Source organism: Xiphophorus maculatus, chromosome 3, assembly GCF_002775205.1.
Source record: "Xiphophorus maculatus strain JP 163 A chromosome 3, X_maculatus-5.0-male, whole genome shotgun sequence".
Classification (NCBI taxonomy): domain Eukaryota; kingdom Metazoa; phylum Chordata; class Actinopteri; order Cyprinodontiformes; family Poeciliidae; genus Xiphophorus; species Xiphophorus maculatus.
In genome coordinates this window covers 29,336,373-29,359,318 of record NC_036445.1, presented here as the reverse complement: position 1 = coordinate 29,359,318, position 22,946 = coordinate 29,336,373, and the positions used below count along the sequence as shown (strand labels likewise).

Below are 22,946 nucleotides of genomic sequence, written 5' to 3'. Positions count from 1 at the left end.
GGTAGTAAGATTACCCCAGACGTATTTTTTCCAAAAAGTCACTTACGTAAATGTAACTATCTACCACCCACCTCAGCTTTTCGATGTGCTTAACTTTAAACAACTTTATTCCATCCAAAAATTATTGTGTTATTACTATTAGAAATACATTAGTTGAGATACAGCTTACATCCAAAAAGCGAACAGTCCAGAGTCCGTTCGCTTCGCGACACAAACTCTCGCGATACTATTTGAATTTCCACAGCTAGAACGAGATCAGCGAACAACAGAGCGATCTCTTGTAGGAGCTGTTGTCGTTCGAAACGGGGCTGCTGGGTGGGACCGAAGAAAGGGGAAAAGAAGTGCCTCTCTCAGCGTATGAGGAATTCACGGCACAGCAGCTGGGCGAGTCATAAGTCAGGTTCACTGATCTTAAAACGCACCACGTCTGGTGTTTCCCACGGTCTCCAGAACAAGTGTCACTGGCAACAGACGGTAGGTTCTCTCAACGCGTTTAGCTAAGCTTGCTAGCCAGCTGCTAACGCTCGCTGTGTAGAAGTTAGTTAGCTTGTTGGGAGTCTGATGGCCGTCACTGAGGCAAGCTGTGACCTATGAAAAATGTCCATTCTCTCGTGTGTTTTTGCCGTGTTCGCCGAAGCCTGTGTGTATTTGTACGCAACATGTAGCTAATGATTTTCATCAGGTGTTGTCAAACAGTGAGCTATGTAGCTACCTCAGCAAACATTCTTTGCTGAGAAGTTTCAGCGTAAGAGGGATGCAAATCAAAACAGCAACAGTTGATGCCTCGATAATTATTAAAACATCGGACGAACATCGGGTAACCTAACACCGACGACATGGAAGGTCGGTCTAAAGTTTTGATTTAATGATTTTTATTTATTTATTTGGTTACATATTTAAACCCTTCGAACAGCCCTAGAGAAAGTCACGATTTCAGGGGGGTTGCGACGTTACCGCACTACGTATGTAAACAAATGAATTTACGTCAAAAGATTTTTTTATGTTATTGCTTTTCCTTCCTACGTTGACTCTTATACAGATCATTTGATCAACTCCTTTAAAAAAAAAAAAGTTATTTAAATTAAGAGGAGATGTGTTCTGCATAAAACCTTCATACAAAACCAATCAGCTGTTGACGCCATAATAACGGTTTGAATATTAATTATCCCACATCCATCCTTGGAACTTGGGTTTGCGTCTCTCAACCACTGCAAACTGCCGGGAACAGATTTGCAGGGCTAAAGGGAAAGTTTTCTAACTTTATGAAATTGCCTTCTGCCTCAGTAGTTATGATTTTTATAACATTACTTTGGTATTTGAAAAATGGAAAATACATGAGGAGTTGGACCATTGAAACTTTTTTTTTTTTAAGTCAAAATTTTTGATTGGTTCTTGAGGTTGAACGTCAATCTTGAATTAAATATGTAGTTAGTTTTTACTCAATTTCCCCTTGTAAATGAATTATTTATTGTCATATGATATGGATAAAAATATACAATGAAATGAAAATGTTCTTTTCCTGAGGAAACTGATCAAGTACACTTGGGTGCAGAGAATCGCTTGTATTTCTTTTTACATAAGAAGCTGGCATAAACTCTGACCATCATATTGAGTACATCCTGTACTAAATGGTGGACAGTTATCATATTTTCTTTTATTAGTTTAACTAATGTCTCTGGTTAATATGCTGTTATCTTCAAGTTCAGTAGTAAGATATTAAATTGATGTTTTTTCTTAGGTTTTTTTTTTTTTTTCCCCTCATCACAAATCTCTGCTGAAATAAACAATTACCTAGTTATTTATGTTGACATGGTAACAGTTGAGCAATAAAAGTTGTCTAAAAAAAGTACAGCATATCATCATCGTTTGGATGTTCGAAGCCGTTTCCTGAGAACACAGTGGTTTTTAACACCATACACCTAAGCTTAAAGTAAAGGTCATTGGCTCGCCATGCCGCAGCCTGTGTGCCTGTGTGTGTCAGGACCTGTGTGTAACCTCCCTTTATTGGTTGATGGTAAACACAGCTGCAAGACCAGAAAGTAAAAGGTCACAACACTGTGTTAATTCTGGCACATGAAATATTTTTAATTTGGTTAACTGAAAGTGATCTTATTGCTTAAAGGCTCTTGACGTCATTTTTGATTTGGTGCCACAGATGGACTTTTTAAATCCTTTATTTATACAGAATAAAAGCTCTTGATACTCACTGTCTCATTTATAAGGGAGACCTGTTACATACATCACAAAAAACAAACAAACAAAAACCAACCATCATCAACAATTTTAAAATTAGACATTTGCTATTTGAGATTTGACTAATGTTTACTTAATAAAGAGTACATATTTTTCTCAATTCCTCTGCTATAATACAATAGAAACAGTCTTTATTGTCCCGCAAAGGGAAAATTCAAAAAAAGGGGCTAGGCACACCACTAAATTGTACATCAAGCTTTATTATACCCTGTAATAGCTAATTCGGTTTATTTATATAGCTCCAGTATACAACATATGCCATTTCAAGGCATTTCAGCTCATTTCTCATGTGGTTAAAGGAGGTTTCAGGTATCGGTCATCCATCTCTGATTCCATGACATCACCACATGAGGCTTCACAACGACTCCCAACTAAAGTGACTCTTCAGCTTAATATCTCTCTGCTTCACATAATATGGTCATTAGTATGATGCTAAATAACCTACATGAGGAGGTCATTTAATTCAGGTGTGTTATACCACCGTCCTTATGACTTGTGTCATTTGTGTTTATATTCTACAGTATGAAGAGCTCATTTAAAGAAATGTTTATTCCACGTATTTGCTAATGCCTGCTTCACTCTGCGATTACTTATTTTTTTATTGCCCCACAAGAGGTCTTTTTGTGGGCTCTAGTGTCCCTTTTTCAAAGTAGGCTGACAGGTAAGGGGGGAAGACATGTGATAAACGTCGTCGGATCTTGGAGTCGAACCTGCGACAGCCTCATCGAGGCCACGTCGCGCTAACCCCTCCGCCACCACGGCAAGCCCCACTCTGTGATTTTTATGCTGATCTTTGTCCCGATTTCCACCTCCCAACAATCTTAAGGATCCCCCAATTATCGGGATGACTCTTAATTTGAGTTTAAGAGTATTCCTGCCGTGTGGTGTGATAAGAGTGACCTGGTCCTGGAATGGATGGATGGATGGATGGATGGATGGATGGATGGATGGATGGATGTTACGTGTAGCCAGTCAGAAAGCGAGGTGACAAAGACATGGTTGGGAATCCAACATACAAAGAAGTCAAAACAATCGCCAAGATGCACCCAAAAGTCCCATGTACGTTGTAGACGTCTTTCTATTGTCCTTTTTTCTCTCTCTGTTACATACGGTCCACAAAGTATCGCCAAGTTCTTACTCCCAGTCATCTATGTTTGTTAACTCTTAACTCACGCTTGGTCTCAAGGTTTTGAGTTTTACCTTATGACACAGGTGTCAAACTCCAGTCCTGGAGGGCCACTGCCCTGCAACGTTTAGATGTGCCTCTGCTGCACCACACCCGAACAGAATAATTAGGTCATTAAGGCTCTGGAGAACTGATCTACACAAGGAGGAGGTAATTAAGTCATTTCATTCCAGTGTTTTGTACCTGTGGCACATCTAAAAACTGCAGGACGGTGGCCCTTGAGGACTGGAGTTTGACACCCTGCCTTATGACATCCAAACGTAGGTGCATGAAATCAGTTTGTGTGTGGCTTCAACACACTGTATGACCAAACCTGCTATTGCTAAGATTTGTTTTTTTATTGTTGTGTGTGTGTATATGTGTAGGGTTTATCAATTTTTGAAAATCGACCAACAATTTCCTGCCATGTGAGAACCGGGCGATTAGTGGAGAACCTTCAGGTTCTAAATGTTTACTGTCTTCTGAAAAGCTTTTCTCAAGATACTGTCTCAGTATTTAAGCAGAGTGGGCGTGTCTGTCTGGTGTCATCCTAATCTGTTTACAGCTTTTTCAAATGGAATATGAATTTATGATTGCACAGCTCGCTGCGTGGCAGAATGTTGTCATTGTGGCCCGGAGTGCTAAGCATGTGCTGAGTTTTTACTTTCCTGCTCTTTAGCCACGCAAGCAATACTGACCACATGTAGGACACCAGTTAGTTAAAGTTTCCACACAACCCATCAGTATTTAAGTGGAGAGGATCCCAATTTTGTGGGCCATTTTGAAGCTGAATTAAAAAAACAAAAAAGGTTTACCGTTATCTCTTGTAACTGGTGTTTACCGTACCTGCTGAAATTTAGACTTTAGACATTTTCCCGATGTCTCGGTTTAGCAACACTGCACCCTGTCTGAAAAACACGATGTGCTGCATGTCCAGCAGTTTGCTGAAGCCAATGCTGTTGAACAGCAAGGACATGCTAAACAAATGAAACATGATCAATATGAACAAGGAGTGGATTAAACAGAAACAGCCTGTACTGAGAAGCTTTGAACAATAGATCGAATGACTCGGTTTTCTTTAAAAAATCAGAAACGATGTTAATGCTTTTATTTTCGTCGAAAAAAATGGGCTTTTACTGCTTGCCACAAAAGTACAAAATGTAATATCACTGCATGTAATGTGTATATTTGGAAGGTCTGCAAAGACTGCAAGAAATGTTAACAAATTGTTTAAATGCCACGCTTTAGCATGCAATGTACTTTATTGATCTCCAAGGGCTTATTTTTTTAGAAGCTACCTCATTCAAAGTGTTAAATATTAGTAAATACAAATATGAGCATAAGCAATATGAAATGCATTTGAAAGAATTGTTTGGTTCTTTTCATTAATTCTTTCTGTACCTGTAACATTTGATCACACTTGATAACTGAATTTAGATGGTCTTTACTTCTAAGCTACGTTCTGCCCATAAGTGAATATGAGTTGAATAGTGTCGCATGTTAAATTGGTGTTGCGAGAGTTTGGAACATTTTATTTGAGGTTGTGAATTTGTTTGTAGGTTTTGGAATGACTGTCAATGTTGGCTTTAATCTAAAACTATTATTTATATCTTAACAGACAACATCATGCTTGGACCACAGAAACATTAAGGATTTATAATAAACAGGTTTTGCGTTTGTAAAATATTTTATTCAGAATTGAGTCCTATTAACTTTCACGTTCAATTTGTCAATTGTTTGGTTTATTTCAAGTATGACCTTAATTATTTTGGTCTGAAAAATCCAAGACTCTTTCAGTGTTCAGATCCACCTCAGAAAATTCAGACATGCATGTTTAACACTGACTGCAACCCAGTCAGTTCCCCCCTCAAACACACACACACACACACACGCACACACAGATTTTTGTGCTGACTCACCTGTTGACCAACTTTTCCCCTGACTGGAAGTTGGTGGTAAAACTGATGTTGGCCAGACTCAACCCAACCAGTAAGACTCTGATGTTGAGATGGAAATAATGAATTTTATATATTCATCTTTCTTAAGTAGCTGGATAAACAAAACCAAAGTTCACAGCAAACCTTTAGATTAACTCTTTGCACTTTTTCTTTTACCAAGATCACCAACAAAAGAAGTTGGGTTCACCTTAATTTTCAACCGCATCGCATTTGACGTCAGTTTTACAGCTTCACTTCTTTCTCTTTTTCATTTCACTGTTTATGAAGGCAATATTGACTTGTAAAAGATTAATAATCTAGTAAACACAGAATTCATTTGAAGCAGAATTGTACAAGACGGGTAACTCGCTGAAAAACTGTTTGAAGTGCTTCAATGAGCAGAAATTGTAATTTAGACCTCAGATTTTTTTATAATCCCACTAATGGGAAAATAGGTTGCACCTTAGAGCCCTGCATAGACATATTGTCAATTGTTAAAGTGATGCAGCTATATAGTGTGTTTTTCAGTGACTTTAAAACATTTTCACACTTGATTACAGTTGTGATGGATTTTAAGTGGAACGGTCGCAGCAGCCCGGTTTGGTCCTGTTCTGAGTGTGAGCTCAGCGCGTCGAGGCGTTTTATGTTCCTGTTTTCTTCCAAACATGTGCCAACTGATTGCAATTGAGCAGCTAATGCGACTGCTTCACAGCGTCTTCCTGGAGGCTGAGCTCTCTCAGCTGAGCAGAAATACCAGGATGCTTACCTCATCGCTGCCCACGCCACCTTTAAGAGGAGGGATGGAGAGAGGAGGGGAAGTCTGACTGCGGAGAGGAGGGGCGGCAGCTGGGGACTATACTGGCTTTGTTGCCGTTGGAAACTTTTCTTTCCCTTGTCGGCCTGCTTCGCCTGCCTTTGTACGTTAACAATGCCTGCACTGTTTTTTTGTTTGTTTTTTGCTGCCGTTGTCGTTATTTGTACCGTTTGATCCTTTGTTTAGTGCAGGGGGTCAGATTCTCAGCACGATGGTCAGGCAAGCTTTTACTTTTAATTTTACGTACGTTTTAGTATTTTTTAAATTTCTTTTTTTTTTTTACCTTCTGCAAGTGTTTCAGCCATTTTATTTAATGTTTTAGGTGCGATTTAATGCACCCTATTACTCCAGGCAGTCAGTGTTTCAGTTTCTGAGTGTAACGTTGAAACCCACATCAGTCGGCAGCGCTGCAGCTCTCTTGCCAGAACGTTGCTCTGTGTCCGATCGCGGAGCGTTTGGAAGCCTCGCCTGTGGAGCCTCTGTTCCCAGCTTTGCAGAAGCTCAGGAATGTGCAGAAAGGCAACATTACACAGGAGACCCCGGGACTGGAATGCAGCCGGAGTGACTCTCACCGCGAGAGTTCACTGGCTCAGCCGTTTCTGGACGCTCTGTGTTCCAAGACCTTAATTAGCAGTTGTGTTTTGACTGCCTGTCTGTCTTACACATCGGTTTATTAACCTGATTTGACAGTACTTGCTTCTTCTTGTCAAAGTTAGTTCATACTCGTGGTTTTTCAGTGTTGTTGCAGGACGGGGATACAAGTGACCTGTATGAATGTCAGTCAGCAGAGGTGAATGTTGCCGTTAAACACTTGGTCCAGTCTTTTAATTGAATACTGCCGACTTGAACGTTATCGCCTGACCTGCTGATTCCGATTGTGGCTGATTCCTATTTTTAATTTTTTTTTGTCTGAAAAGTTGCAAAATATAACAAAGTTGCTAAGTTGGCAACAGTGGGGTGATGACTGTTAATGATTTTCAGACTTTTGCAGAGATTGGTGGGATCGGTTTCATATGAAAGTATCGGGCAATCATGGATTTCCCAAAATTAAGGATATCCTGACTGATTCATCGGTGCGCCCTTTTTTTGTCTTTTTCTTGTTTTCATAAATAGAGTGAAGGCTTCACAATTACAAACTAAGGCTTAAAGAATCCACAGTCGGTGTAGAACATGCCAGGCAACTTGTGAGAAGTCCCCATATTGTAGTTTCAATGTAAATTCTCCAAACAGCGAATCAAACATTTTTGCCTTTTTACTATATCTAAACATTTCTATGTGACTTTTTATTTAAAAATGTAACAAATGTATATTTATTAATAAAATAAAATGCGACAGTTAGGTGATGCTAAATGAAATCTTAAATCAGTTTAAGCTCCATCTACAGTATTTATCATTTAGATTTAGAGCAAAGTACTAGCATTAATACCTGCTACAAAGAGTAGCATGAGCAACACAAGCTGGATTCATCTGCATTTCACACCCACTGCTTGTGTTTTGCAAACATAATTTCAAAGAAGTGTTGCCCTAATAGGAGGTGATGTGTGGGACTTCTTCTAGTTTCAACACATTTCTTCTGTTTTTGTGGCCGGAATTAGTTTCTAACAGCCAACTTTGTGTTTTCTTATTGGCAAGAGAGAAGTATTGTATTGTTACGCTAGCCTAGCTAACTAGTAGTGTGCATTCGGAGGGGCTGTGTCATAAACAGGTATATTTTATTGCATAACTTGATGCTTTCCTCAGACCTTTAAGTTGCTGCCTCATCAGTTTTCATCACTAAGATATCTGATTTGCACAAGTAGTAATTTCTTGTTGACTCAAACCCATCATCCATACAGCTGCTGTGGGATGCTTTGGGGAATAGTTGGTATTGTCATACCAGTCTCCTGTATAACTTTGTGTCAGTGCTGAGTTTTAATATTATTGCTTACTACTATGAAATTGTTACTTATTCTTAAGGTAAAAGGCCTACAGCAGGGATGGGACTCCTATTTGAAACTCTGCTGTAATTGAGAGAAAGAAGATGGGAGAAGAGAGATTATGGATAAAAGCACTTGTTTCTGAGAGTGTGTAGTGGTGCTAGAGTGTGAAGTTTGCTTGCAGGAGCAGAGTTGCTGTGCTGAGGTCTGCTTTTGATCTTTTCGTATAGCGCAGACTGACAGGTTTACTGCGTTTTCAGCAAAACATTCTATAGTGTGCATAGGTTCAGTAAGACAGGGAGCAATGTTCAGTGGGCTTCTAGCTTGGGACTATGGTTCTGCACCCCTCTGTTTAAGGGTCTTCAAGTAGTGTTTCAGTACGTTCCGGATAGATGGGCGGAACAAGAACTGGACCTCAGCAGCAATACTACTCTAGAATAATGGAAATTCTTCCTCTCTCATGGCCACTCCCAGTCCTAGAAACACAAAGCATAACACAGATGTGAAAACAGGGGGCTGAAGAAGTAGTTGGTCAGTTCTCCTCAAGATCTGTTTTGCTTTTTACGTATGGTGTGAACCTTTCATTTAGAATTTCTTACATATTGTCTGGATTTGTCAAAGCAGAGGTCGAGATGTTGGATGTAGATCTGAGCCTTATGGACCAAAAAATATCAATACTTTTTTTATTATTATTATTATTTTATTTTTTACATTTTTTGTAATCATCACTATATGCTTTCAAATGAATGAACCAGTTTCTAAGAAGGGATTTGATTCAATAGATTTTTTTAATGTGGGCACAAAATAAGTATTTGATATCACAGAAAAACACAACTTTATTTCCAATTCCAAAAGTCAGACGTTTCCCGTAGTTCTTGACCAGCTTTGCACACACTTCAGCTGGAATCACAGAACACTTGTCCATAACAGAACCTCTCCAGATCTTTCAGCTTTTGGGGCTGTCGCTAGGCAACACAGAGTTTCAGCTCCCTCTAAAGAGTTTCAGGTTCAGGTCTGGAGACTGGCTAGGGCAGTGCATGACATTGAAAGGCTTCTTGTAGAGCCGCTCCTTAGTTACTCTGGCTGTGTGTTTTGGTTCGTTGTCCTGCTGGAAGACCCAGTCACAACCCAGTCAATGCTCTTACAGACGGAAACTCTCTGAGATGAGCATATTCTCATCTATCCACCTCTCAATGTGATTCGGTCGTCCTGTCATTCCCAAAGAATGATGATTTCACCACGGTGGGTTGGAATGGTGTGTTCTTCTTCCTCCAAACACAATGACTGGAGTTTCAACCAAAACTTTCGATTTTCAGTCTCCTCTGACCTTCTGACCTCCTGACCTTGCCCCAGGCCTCCCCTGGATCATCCGGATAGTCATTGGCAAACTTCAGGCTTGGATATGGGCTGGCTTGAGCGCTGCAGGATTTTAATTCATGGCGGCTTTGTACGTTACTATGGTAACCTTCAAGACTATGGTGCCAGTTCTTTTCTGGTCATCGACCAGGTCCTCCTGTGTAGTTCTGGGCTGACTCTTAAGTCCCTCCCCATCTTTGGGGTGGGGCACCGAGCACCCCACTAACGCAGGCAGTGCTAGTGCTAGTGGCGCAAGAATAATGAGTAAACTGAATACTAATTTTTATAAGCATAGAGGAAATAAAAATCTCACAGAAGCCACAAGGTGTTCGACAGACTTGGCTAAAATATAATATTTAATTACATTCTTTGCAGATAAGAGTTGTACGTTGAATGCACTGCTTCTATTTACTCCTTTCCTGTTACCAGTTAATACAGACCAAATTTTAACTGCAGCGTCTGTTAAAAATACAAACTTTTACACATATAAAAGTAATTTCTTACCTTAGAAGTGGTATTGATTTTCTGCACATAAAAATGTATTTGATGGTGTGCTTCCTTTTTATTATGGAATGTTACCTCGTGTATTAAACAGCAGTTTGAACCGTATAATAATCCCAATCTTCAGAATTGAGTTAAATCTACTCTTTTGCTTCTGCTGCTGTTCACTGTTGGTTGTAATGTTTAAAATTCTCAAGTGGCTAGATGACACGCTCATCAGATTAGCTCAGGAGGAGCCCGACTCGACACAGAGACTCACGCTGAACACATTAAGATAAGACAAGTAATTGCTGTCACACAGGAAATTGAGAAATTGTCTGATTGAGCCTCCAGATACTGAGCCTCGTTTCTCAGAACATCTTCAACAGTTCTGACTAAAACTCAACGCGGCTTCATAGGAAAAGCTCCAGCTCTACCAGAGGTGGGATGTTTGCGTTGCCCAATGTTTCCAGTGTTGCAAAACCAGTTTTGAACGAATCATTTACCAGTGCTCTATTGAGCTTTTGGACTGCAGTTTATCCTTGTAGTCATTCAGCTGCCATTATGGACTGGAGGACAGGATGTGTTGCTATTATTGAGTGTTTTTGATGTTTGTACTTTTTTTTTTTAACAAACAGGTTATTAGTTTCAGGTTAAGTACTTTTTTTTCTTTCGCAGATTAAGTTTAGTTGGCTTGTCGCAGTAAAATTGCAACTGACAAATGGTCCGGTGTGGTGCAGCTCACTTCCTCCCGCCTGCCTTTATCAGCTGACGGCCAAGGCCTCGTCACTGTTGATCTTAGTGGCAGATCAGAGCGCTGTCTCTTTCCCTCACTTCTGTCCAAGGTTGTCTACCTCTTGTTTTTTCTTTTGCTTCTGCAGTTATGTTCTGATTAGCTGAGCAAACGTGCACTTTGTCAAGTTATAGTGTTGGTCTAGCAAAAAAAAAAAACTCTGCTTAGGAATGAATGAAACCCTCGCTGAAAAGCTCTTCGTCAAGGCAGACTTAATCATCATGAAGTATTAGACTGAGGCGGGAAGGTTGACTGAAAGATAAAAGATTAAAATGTTCCCAGGAGAATACAAAGGATGATGGTTTCAATAATTGAAAACACTGAAAGTTAAAGGCAATTCTGTAATAGAATGCGTTTACTGTAACTCAATGAAAATGTGTTCGACTGTTTTTCACTTGTTAGATCAGCTAAGAATTATTTTAAGAATGTTTTTTGTCTATGAGAAAACAATTGGATATTCAGTATGTCAAAGTTCAGGTTTTATGCTACGTATTTCAGTAGGTGATCAGCTCAATCAGAAACAAGAGATGCATTGTGTAATCTGCACATTTCCACATACACAAACAGCTGTTCAATACAGAAATTGCCAATTGGTAACGTTTGTCCTTCATTTTGGCGCCCCCTTTATTGTGGCACCCTTAAGTGTAGCACCTGGGGACATGCACTGCAAACTGCAAGACTGTAAATATTATAGCGTTCAGTATTTGGTTAGACTTAACACACCATTAAAAAAACCAATAAAGAAAGAAAGCTATAGTTCATAGCTTTTTTTTTTGAGTATTGAGGATACTCAATAAATTATATTTGTTCTCATCCTCTCTCCACTTCCTCCTGTCCTTGTCTTTTTTGTCTCTCACACCCGTTCTCCCTTCTGTCTGCAGGTCCTGTTGCATCTTTTTCTCCCTCGTGACCCCCACCCCTTCGCCAAAATCCGGCTGCTAGATGTGACGTCGAGGTTGATCAGGAGAAGCCACCATGTCCTAAACGTCGACGGGCCCTCTGGAGCCCTGCCCCCCCACCCCATCCCTCCCTCACCCAGCCCCTCTCCCATCCACCACCTCACCCCGTCCCCCAGCCCCAGCCCCCCCCCGCTCCCCGACCTCTCCACCCACGTGCGAGACAGGCTGCCCAGTGCTGGCTCCCCACCGGCGCGCCTCTCTCCTCCTCCTGGGGAGATGAGCGCACAGAAGCAGCAGCAGCTGGGCGCTGGAAACGTCGGGGTCATGGATTCTGACCGCGACCTGCAGTCTGCCACTTCTTCCATCTCCCTGCCGTCAGTGAAGAAGGCCCCGAAGAAGAGGCGGCTCTCTCTGGCTTCTCTCTTCCGAAGACGAGGACGGGACACTAAACCAGGCCGCCAGCGGTCCAGGGACCTCCAGCACCCCGGGTCGGGGGGCGTTGGGGGAGTGGACGGCATCGCCACCATCGAGAGCATCCACTCTGAAATGTGCAATGACAAGAACTCGGCCTTTTTCTCCGCGGCGGGGACGGGAGCCGCCTTCGCCGCTGCCGCCTCGTTGTCCTCCGCCTCAGGGCCTTCTTATGCTGCTACCAGCTCCTCAGCTAAGGCGGGGGAAGCAGCAGGGGTGGAGCTACTGGAGTGCCCACTGTGCCTTCTACGCCTCTCCAGGGAGAGCTTCCCCGACATCATGACGTGCCACCACCGCTCCTGCAGCGACTGCCTGCGCCAGTATCTGCGCATCGAGATCTCAGAGTCGCGCATCAACATCAGCTGCCCCGAGTGCGCCGAGCGCTTCAACCCGCACGACATCCGCATAATTCTGGGGGACCGAGTGCTGATGGAGAAATATGAGGAGTTCATGCTGAGGAGGTGGCTGGTCGCAGATCCGGACTGCCGCTGGTGTCCCGCGCCAGACTGTGGGTAAGCAGCGGGAGCAGACGCACTTAATACAAAACACTTTGTATTAAAATCCATTCTGAGTGAACCCGTGTTGGTTCTTTACATGTAAACAACCAAACCACATCACACTGCGAGCTTAGCAACAGGATGTTACTACGTTAATATTTCTGATAACTGACTGTTCACTAAACATTTTGAGCGTGTTGTTAGCTCCAGACAGCAAATGTAAAAATCTTCAGTGTCTGTAAAATGAACAAATCCTGTTTTTGAAGTCATTTTTTGCTCTACCGTATTTAGAGCAAGTAAGAATTTTAAGTTTCTCTCAACCATTAGTGTTTATTCATGTTATGTGTGTAAACCGATGTGTAGCTATTTATTTGAACTGGGATCTTTGAGCCAATCCTGTTGCTATGGCGTCTAAACTTTCTGCACCGTGGGCCAAAATGGCCACGTTGAGATTAGTCAGGGGCCAAATTTTCTCTCAAATAAAACCTGGAACTGTTATTGGGAATGACTAAAACAGGATCAGTTTTGGGCCATAACAGCAATATTTATATCAGAGATCAACCCAAATTTTCATATTGGAACATTCCTGCTTTTACTGGAAAAAATTGGAAAGTGTAAAATCACTGCTGCTCTGAGAAAGTTAGATATTTGTTTTAATAAAACAGTCATACATTTCTTTTCTTTTTTGTCTATTCCCAGCATCAGCCAGAGGTTTCTTGGAAAATACCCATTCATCAAATTTACCCAAATTTGATGAATGTGCTCCTAAGTCAATATTTTACTTTTATTAGATGTTTTACTCCAAAACAGAAGATTTTTAGGTGCTAACATTTCCAATTTAAGAAAAATCAGTCACTAAAAGTCTGTCATGTTTAAAATCTAACTATTCAGCATCAGTCTATATCAGCTCCATTTGCTATAAATTTGTACCACAGGAAAGTGTTCAGATGGGTGTAAATGTCCCCGGGGCCACAGTTTGGACCCCACTGGTGTCCGGTGTCTGTCTGGGCTCACATGGAAGCCCTCTCTGTCTGCGCTCTAGACGGGGATCTCAGTGTAAATTGATCCAGAGTGGAGGAAGTCTCCCAGGCCCTCGGTGGCTCTGTGATTAAACATTAGCCCTGAGGTCAGGCCCAACTGCAACACAAACCTCCAGAACGTCATTTAACCCCTGAAATGTGACTCTCTAGTGTTTAGCATCACTTTATGGGATCGGATTGAGGTCGATGATTAGCAGCGTCCCTGAATGAACCGTCTGCCTTACTACTGACACTCCACAGTCCATGCTGTTTTAAATTTGACCTTTAAAAACTATTTCAAATATTCAGTGTGCATTCATACATGAACAGTATAAATTCATTACACCTAGCTTTATTTTTTTTTCCCCCATGATGCAAACATTTATTAATTTTTTTCTCAACAGTCCTGATGGATTAGAGAAAACTTCTGTATCGATCGTATTGATCTGTAGAGTTTGCAGGTCAGAGTTGGGGATATAGACCTGAAGATTTATCACGATATTTTATAGTAGTATTGTGATTACAATAAAAGTGACGATACTATTTGTTACTACTTTTTCAGGTAAATGGCAAAGCAATCATAGCTCCACAAACACAAATACAACTCTTGAAAATACTTGCAACCCGTTTCTTGTGGACATCAGTCATATAAAGAAGTATTGATATTTGTTGATGCACTCACTGAAAAAACGGTGGAAAAATAGTCAAGTTTAATAGATTTTAAACATTAATTGAAATTTATTGTGACAATAAATCAAAATTATTATCACTTATCGTGATACATTTCTTATAAATGATACAATATAATAAATACCCAGCACTATTTGCAGCTGTTCACAACAAAAATAACTCTTTTGCATTTTTATTTTATTGTGCCAGCAATTATGTTTAATGTATAGCAAACAGGGATCCATAATACTCCCCCATCACATATTGAAGCGATTTATTTATTCATTTTGTTGCTGCTTCCCAGATATGCAGTAATAGCCTTCGGCTGTGCCAGCTGTCCGAAGATCACGTGCGGCAGGGAGGGCTGCGGCACGGAGTTCTGCTACCACTGCAAGCAGCGGTGGCACCCCAACCAGACGTGCGACGCGGCGCGCCAGCAGAGAGCCCAGAGTCTCCGCTTGAGGACCGTGCGCTCGTCCTCCCTCAGCTACAGTCAGGAGAGCGGCGCCGCAGGTGGGCTGCTCCAGGAAGCTCTCGACCACGTCCAGGAACTTAGAGAATTATTAAAAAGTTCATTTATTTCACTTGGCAAAACGCATTATATGGATTAAACACACATAAGCTAATGTTTTTAAGCCCTTAATGAACTTGATTATGATTTTCTGCCTACAGTAATGAAAAAAACACCATAGAAGAATAGAATGTTACATGAAGCTTATTACAATAACTTTTGACTTTGATTTTAATGAGCTAAAATCTATTTTTTATGATTTAAAAAAAATCTTTTTGAATTAAATAGTTTTACGCCAATAGTATTTTAATGCTCCTTTTATAATTGAATCATTTTATTTATGTATTGCTTATTTTCAAAAGCTCGTTTTAAGCTGATGACCCTGCCTCATCGAAGTCCATATTCTAGTTCTATCGAATATGACCTTGACTGCATTACATCTGCTGCTTTTTGTGTCTCTTTTGCCATTTTTGTACCTTTTCTGCCATAATGAAAGTTATTAGAGTAATGTGAAATGAATCAAAGCAAGACTAAAGCTAAAAATAAAAAAATAATTAAAAAAAAGTGAATGTTTTATATATATATATTTACTTTTTATTGGACTGTTTCAGTTCATGGTTTATCAGACTTTGCAGCAGTTGAGTATAAATTTGGAGCTCGGCAGAGACCAACTGTCCAGTGCTGCTAAAATGAAATGCTTGTCAGGTCTATTTATTTCCATTTCCAGCGCCGCGTCTGACGTGTTTTCCTTTCCTGTCCGTCATGTTCTGTTTTGTTGCAGCCGACGACATTAAGCCATGTCCTTGCTGCGCCGCTTACATCGTCAAAATGAATGACGGGAGCTGTAACCACATGACCTGTGCTGTCTGTGGCTGTGAGTTCTGCTGGCTCTGCATGAAGGAGATTTCAGACTTGCACTACTTGAGGTAAGAGTCGCACGCCAAGTCCAGAACAGTCAGTTTAAACGGTAAGGAGAGGGTTTTTTTTTTTTTTTATCGGCTTAAATGCTGGGTTGAGAATGAAAATGTGATCTCACGGTAGGAAAAACCAATAATTAACCTCGATTTGTCTTCATTTTGGGAAATCGGCGATCGCCCAATACTGACATGAGAAACCAATGTTAACTTCCTCCACAAACATCTGAAAACCAGCCTCTGTCCCTTTTTGCTTTGTATGTATGTGTACAGTTAACAACAGTCGACTCACTGTGGTCAACTTGACAACTTTTCAGACAAAAAACAAAAACAGAAAACTGCAACTGACGCACCCCTAATTACTATTAAAATTAGTCTTCTGTTGCGTTGATTCACGTCTTGCATGTCTTTACCTTTTGTCTCTTGTATTGATGGGTCATATAATGTTTTCATCAGTTTGGTGAAAGTTGACCGTTGTGCTGCTGGTTTCAGTCCATCAGGCTGTACGTTCTGGGGGAAGAAGCCTTGGAGCAGGAAGAAGAAGATCCTTTGGCAGCTGGGAACACTAGTGGGCGCTCCTGTGGGAATCGCACTGATTGCTGGGATAGCCATCCCCGCCATGATCATTGGCATACCTGTATACGTGGGCAGGAAGGTGAGACAGAGCAACACCGAGGGGAAGTCCTTCCTTTTTTCCTGCTTTACTCATTGACAATTTGCAGATGAATCTGTGTGCTTGGTTCTATCCAGATATTTTCCACTTAACTGGTCTGAGTATAGTGAGCTTTCTTTTCTGCTGCAAACTGCTAATTTAGTCTAAAAACATTCTTGCGTGAGGAGTTATAATTTCTCTTTCCAATAATGTGGCATTACTAAGACTCTCCAGAATCCCCCGGCGAAGCCTGCCAATAGAAGAAACCAGAGCCAAGAGACATTTTCCAAAGTAAATAAAACAACGTCTAGACTCTAGGGCGGCAAACAGGGATTATTTTAGTAATCGATTATTCTAACAATTAATTCTGAAGTTTTTTAGCCTCTCAAACCTCTTCTATTCAATAGTAGTAGTAGTTCAAACGCATTAAAATTTTGCAAATAAACAAATTCAGTTCCATAAAATCATTGTATTGTCTAAAATGCAATAACAGCATTCTTATAGTGGAAGCTTTTTTCACAAAAAAAAAAAAAAGTCTTAACATCAGCATGTGAAAAGCTCAGCCCTTGAGTTTTGAGTAGAACACATTTACAAACAAATAAGTTTTTTTTCATCTTCAATACAAAATGTTTATATTTTTTGTACAGTTTTGGCCTCATTATGACTCACAATGTTCTTAGAGCAAATGTCCCCTCTTTTTTTGAGTCTGCATACTTCAGTTAGCGATTAATCGATTCTGAATTAGTTGACCATCGTTTCAATAAATGGATTCATCACGATTAATTGTTTCAGCTCTACTAGACTTGGTGACGTCTCTCAGGGTTTCTCTACACAGCTCTGACCAACCTTTAAGAAAGTCGCTCTGTAGTTGCGTCCTGCAGTTCAACTGGCATCCAGTCAGAATGGAAACTGCCTGGCAGTTCCAGGGTTAACTCTCCCTCATGTCTGGACTGTTCCCTCCAGATCCATAACCGCTATGAAGGCAAGGATATTTCCAACCATGAGAGGAACCTGGTGATCGCTGGTGGAGTGACGCTGTCTGCCATCGTGTCTCCTGTGGTGGCTGCAGTCACCGTCGGTCAGTCTCTTCCTCTTCCTCTTTCTTCCTCATCTACATCTTCACATCCTTATTGACTTCTTGGCTTGTGACTAAATATCGCCCTCAGCTAAAGTTTGTTGTTTTGAGCTGGAATCTCTCATGAAAATTCCATTTTCTGAGCGAGATTCGGTCTCTCTGCTGCTGCAGTGTTTGCGTCATCAAGACAGCTGGTCTCTCACACGCTGGTCTCTCTCTGCCCCCTCCGTCAGGCATCGGCGTCCCCATCATGCTGGCCTACGTCTACGGCGTGGTGCCCATCTCTCTGTGCCGCAGTGGAGGCTGCGGCGTGTCAGCCGGGAACGGAAAGGGAGTTCGGATCGAGTTCGACGACGAGAACGACATGAACGCTGGCAGCGGAATGGCTGCCACCGGTAACTTTCACTGTTGCTTCCTGAGCTGAACAACACGCTCTCATGATGGGACTGAAATGTTTGATTGGGCCAACTGCAGGGTCAATCAAGACTATGCGTTACAAAACAAGCAACAGTTTCATTCCAAAATCTGGTTTTGCTGCTAATTATTGAATAAATAAGCATATGAGCATATTCGTTGCCCATTCCTGCGAATGTCACTTGTGTGTCAGGCTTTATGGGCTTACCAGAAACGTGCAAATACAAACGTTCCAGCCGCAATTAATCACATGTAATAAAAACAAAAACAAAATGTGATTAATTGCATAAAAAATTTTAACACCTTAAAAACATATTTTGATATTTATTTTTGAATAAATGAATAAAAAAATGAAACAATAACTGAATCTACACAAAGCTTTGTTTTGCAACGTAAAAGTTAGTAGTTTTAGCTGCACGTTTATGCAATTTAACTCTCAGCCCTTTATACTGTTCTTCAATGAAACCCTTTTATCAAAATACATGACAGTATATATGACATCAATAAATAATACACATGTACTGTAGACAAGTCATTAAACATATACTGCATCCGCTCTTGCATAGAAAACGTAATGTTATGCCATATGCAATTAATCAAAATCAAAAGTACTAATTATTATTATTATACATTGAATTATTCCTGTGTCATCTCCTCCATAGATACGACATCGGTAGCCGACACCAGGAACAACCCCAGTATCAGTGAAGGCAGCGTTGGGGGGCTGACGGGCAGCCTGAGCGCCAGCGGCAGCCACATGGACCGCCTCGGCGCCGCCAGGGACAACCTGAGCGAGACGGCCTCCACCATGGCGCTGGCTGGAGCCAGCATCACCGGCAGCCTGTCCGGCAGCGCCATGGTCAACTACCTGCACAGGTGCTGCCCGCCGAAAGCGCTCCAGCGAAAGCGCTTCATCTCGTTGTTCTGGTTTCCCGCTTCACCTAAAATGTGTCGCCGTCTCAGGATGGAGGTCCAGGCCGACGTGCAGAAGGAGCGCTGCAGCCTGAGTGGGGAGTCCGCCACCGTCAGCCTGGGCACCATCAGCGACAACGCCAGCACCAAAGCAATGGCCGGCTCCATTCTCAACGCCTACATGCCTCTGGACAGGTGAGTGAGCTTTTACCTCCCGTCTCTACAAAAGGATCTCAAGCACATTTCCTGGGCAGCTTTACACGCTGCTAGTTTTCTGTTCAAAATCCTACAATTTAATAGGTGAATGTGTTTTCTTTAAGGATGAAAACACCATAGGATCATAACTGAACACACACACACACACACACACACACTGACTGTGCTGTTATCCTCTTCATCAGGGTTCCTACTGCTGTTTAAGATTCTTGAAAATGCTTCAGTTCCAATGAGGTGTTTGAAACTGACTGATGTTCAAACTGATGAGTTTGGTAGTAAAGTTCAGTCTTATGCCTGATTAAAGCCTAAATTTGGGAAACATTCATTTTAGAGTTGAAAGTAGATATTTTCATATACCTAATAATTTGACATTTTTTCTCACTGTCTGAAGTTAAATCAGATAAAACATTTCTTGTTTTAACTTCTTGTTTTAACATTTCTATTTGATAAATACCAGAAAACATGGCGAGAACTTTAAAAATATATATTTTTCACACCTAATGGCTCAGTTACTTATTGATCTTTGTAATTGAAATAAGGATTGTCTTGATTTTTTTAAATGTTATTGAAATTGTGAGGTTTCTTTGTTAAATTGGTGTTTATTTTCTCTGACCAGTCAGGTGTGTGTGTGTGTGTGTGTGTGTGTGTGTGTGTGTGTGTGTGTGTGTGTGTGTGACAGATATTTCAAACATAAAATTCCAACCTGTGTGAAGTTGCCCTCCCCACCTCCTTTAAATCAAAAGAAATTGATATAAATTAATTGTGCCATGTTTGAGCTGGTTTGTGCAGATACAATATAATTGTGTCATTTCTGAAAGTTTTTATTAATATCTTTAAAATGATAGCAGCACAAACAAAAATATTTGCTGCAGAAACCTGGCACATGTTTGACACTTTGTTTAATTTGAAGAAGGGCAACATTTTGTAATATTTTAGTTTAGAATGTAGAATACCATCACGAGACATCAATAAATGATATTTTGTAGTTATTTTGAGATTTGAAACCATCTTTTTCAAAATTCATTTCTATTGGCTTTATCTCTTAAGTGTGTTGCAGTAAAGGTTGGTAAGCTTACTCTGAAAATGCTTGAATTTTGCTGTGGGAAAAGCGTCAAACCCTGATTTATGTTTTTCCCCCTCGTCCCTCCAGAGAGGGAAACAGTATGGAGGTCCAGGTGGACATCGAGTCCAAACCCGTCAAGCGACGGCACCACAGTGGCGGCAGCAGCGCCGACGACGGCGGCAGCGGCTGCAGCAACGCCGCCGGCCGCTGCGGCTGGAGCAACCCCACGGCCGGGTGCAGCTCCTCCGAAGGCAGAGGGACGGCTGCCAAGTGGGCCAAAGAGGCGTCGGCCTCCTCCTTCAGCGCCGGCGGCAAAAAGAGCAAAGGCAAGCTGCGTAAGAAGGGCGGCGGCACCAAGATCAACGAAACGCGGGAGGACATGGACGCTCAGCTGCTGGAGCAGCGCAGCACCAACTCCTCGGAGTTCGACTCGCCGTCGCTGAGCGGCAGTCTGCCCTCGGTGGCCGACTCCCACTGCAGCCACATGTCCGAGTTCAGCTGCTCCGACCTGGAGAGCATGAAGACGTCGTGCAGCCACGGCTCCGCCGGCGGCGACTACCACCTGCGCTTGGCCACCGTCAGCCCCCTCCCCGAGGTGGAGAACGACCGGCTGGAGACGTGTCCTTCTCACTGCTCGCCCCAGTCCCCCACCTCCACCTGCACCACCTCCTCCCTGGGAAACGGCACAGACCTGTCGGCACTCTGCTTCGTCACGGACGAGAACATCAACATCATGTGTGCCGGCGAGCTGGACTGCAACAGCGGAGAGCTCCTGAAGGAGCACAACAACAACCACCACCCGCCGCAGGAAGCGGCCCCCCCCGACCAGTAGGCCAGAAACACCTGCTTACACACTGATATTTAATAAACTCCATACCTGAAGTGCTGCACTCACTTTATAGACCTCCTCCTTTTCTTCTTTAAGCTAACAGCAGCTGCTCTACAGTTTTGGTTATTCCCTAGTTAAGAGATGTCTTGTTAGGATGGAGGTTTTCCATGGGAAGCAGCTTTTGAGTAAAAGTGTTACTAGCAGCCACCTGAAAGTGTTAAAGTTCCTCCTGAGGCCGTTTCTCTGTTTCGGATCTTTCCTTATTTGTCACGTTTCACATAAAGCTGCTCGCTGATTGGCTGTTGCATTGATCTGTAGGTCAAAATAAAGTTTTTCATTTCATCATAGAACATTAAATAGATCTGATTTCCTGATACAAACTGAGCGAGGGACCAGGCAATATGACTTCTTAGTTTGTTTTCTTCCCCCGTAAATGTAAAAGTAACTGTTTTGAAGATATATATATATATATATATATATATATATATATATATATATATATATATATATATATATATATATATATATATATATATATATATATATATATATATGTATGTATCTCCACACTGAACTGTTCCAGCTCTGAAAATCGACCTTCACAATGCTAAGATCTACTGAGGGAGATGGCGTTCCACTGCTCTTTGTTCTGTACCTCGAATCTCTCAAGTGTCTTTTAGTGCCAAGATGACTTTGAAAACTTGGGCAGAATTTAGCTGTGGGAAAGGTTGGAACCGATTTGATTAATTTTAAAAAAAAAAAGGTCTCTGGAAGGCCGAAGCTGTAGATTTTGCTTAACCCTCCCGTAGTTTAAATCGGCGCTCAGGTAGAGTGTGGCAGATGTCACTGTCGGGTCAACTGGGAAGCCATTGGGGCAGCCGGTAAATGTACATTGAAGGAGGAAATAAAATTCTGGTGCGCACGAGAACGTTTGTTTTTTTCCTTCAAAGTCCATTTACAGGCCCAGTACTTCCCAAAACTACAAATAACTTGGTTAAAGTCCATGTAAGGTCAGTGCGACCCTGCCTGGACAGTGAACAGCGGTTTCCACTCGCCCCGTCTTAGGACTGCGCGAGGGTTAGAGTTAGAATTGTAACATTACTCAGCGGGTCGGTCAGCTGACTGAAATTGTACAAAGAAGTGAATTGTTTACTGTTTGAGCTGATTTCTGCTGGACGATGCTTCGGCCTCTCTGAGAGCTTTGATATCTTAACTCGTGGTGCCTTCAGGAAGCTGCTCATGTTCCTCTCCGTCGTCTTCTAGAGTCCAAACAGGAGCGAGGAGAACATCGTACTGACAGCGGAGTGTGTGTGTTTGCTAGAGGTGCGCTCGTTCACACTGCGGCGGAGTTTTAACTGAAGACTTTTCAACAGCCTACCAAAGACAGCACTCAGGCTCTTGTTAGTTCTTTGACTCTTCAGCTGCAGACAGTAACACGCGACCTTTTTTTTTTTTAAACACCGTGGGGATGAATGAAGACATGACCCAGGGTCTCTCCCCCACACACACACATACACACATTACTGTTTTTTACATGTTCCACTAATACTACGCAAATAAGTAAAGCTCCAGGCACCTGCACTGTTTCCTGTTCTGCTGACGCAGAGGTTGATGGGAATGTGAGTTTGTCTTGTGAATCGGGTTCGTGTTGCCAAAACGGTGCTGCTGAGCAGACTTGAAGTCAGTTTTTGTTTTTTTTCTTTCTCCCAAACTGTTCTGTGGTCTGCACTGAGGCCGCTGAGCTGGCTCTGGTGAACCTCTACTAGCAGTGTGGTTTTGACCCAGGTCTGTTCTGGTTTGGTTCCGTGGATAAAAGCCTCACGGCTTTATCTCCATTCATCACAGCTAAGATTTTTCTGCTCATTCTTCCTCTTTTTCTTGGTTTTAACCAAAAGTAATCTAATGTTTTGGCTGTAATTTGCACACCAGTGCCAGATAAAATTGGTCGTTTGTGCAGAACGGGATAAGGTGTTTGTATATTTGTTTGGTAATTTGCTTTACTATATGCGCGTAAATGCATATCTGCAAAAAATAAATAAAAAAAATGTATATCAAATGTGTGTGTGTGTTTTTTTTGTGAAGCAAAATAAC

The 22,946-nt window shown here is 41.8% G+C and overlaps 1 protein-coding gene across 1 annotated transcript; it reads left to right on the top strand.

The window, feature by feature from the left end:
• Positions 1–262: 262 nt before the first annotated feature.
• rnf19a (ring finger protein 19A, RBR E3 ubiquitin protein ligase) lies at positions 263–22,911 on the top strand. The gene is made up of 10 exons (XM_023331599.1): positions 263–474; positions 11,596–12,596; positions 14,574–14,782; positions 15,562–15,706; positions 16,187–16,349; positions 17,310–17,424; positions 17,655–17,816; positions 18,498–18,711; positions 18,799–18,942; positions 20,114–22,911. Exons 1-10 carry the CDS (start codon positions 358–360, stop codon positions 20,856–20,858), a joined length of 3,015 nt encoding a protein of 1,004 aa, XP_023187367.1. The 5' UTR covers positions 263–357; the 3' UTR covers positions 20,859–22,911.
• The last annotated feature ends 35 nt before the right edge of the window (positions 22,912–22,946 follow it).

Excerpts from the sequence above, each read along its gene's own strand:
- rnf19a (XM_023331599.1), top strand. The coding sequence starts at position 358 with ATGAGGAATTCACGGCACAGCAGCTGGGCGAGTCATAAGTCAGGTTCA. Across the intron at positions 18,712-18,798 it reads ATGGTCAACTACCTGCACAG|GATGGAGGTCCAGGCCGACG; the intron begins GTGCTGCCCGCC and ends TCGCCGTCTCAG. Across the intron at positions 18,943-20,113 it reads GCCTACATGCCTCTGGACAG|AGAGGGAAACAGTATGGAGG; the intron begins GTGAGTGAGCTT and ends TCGTCCCTCCAG.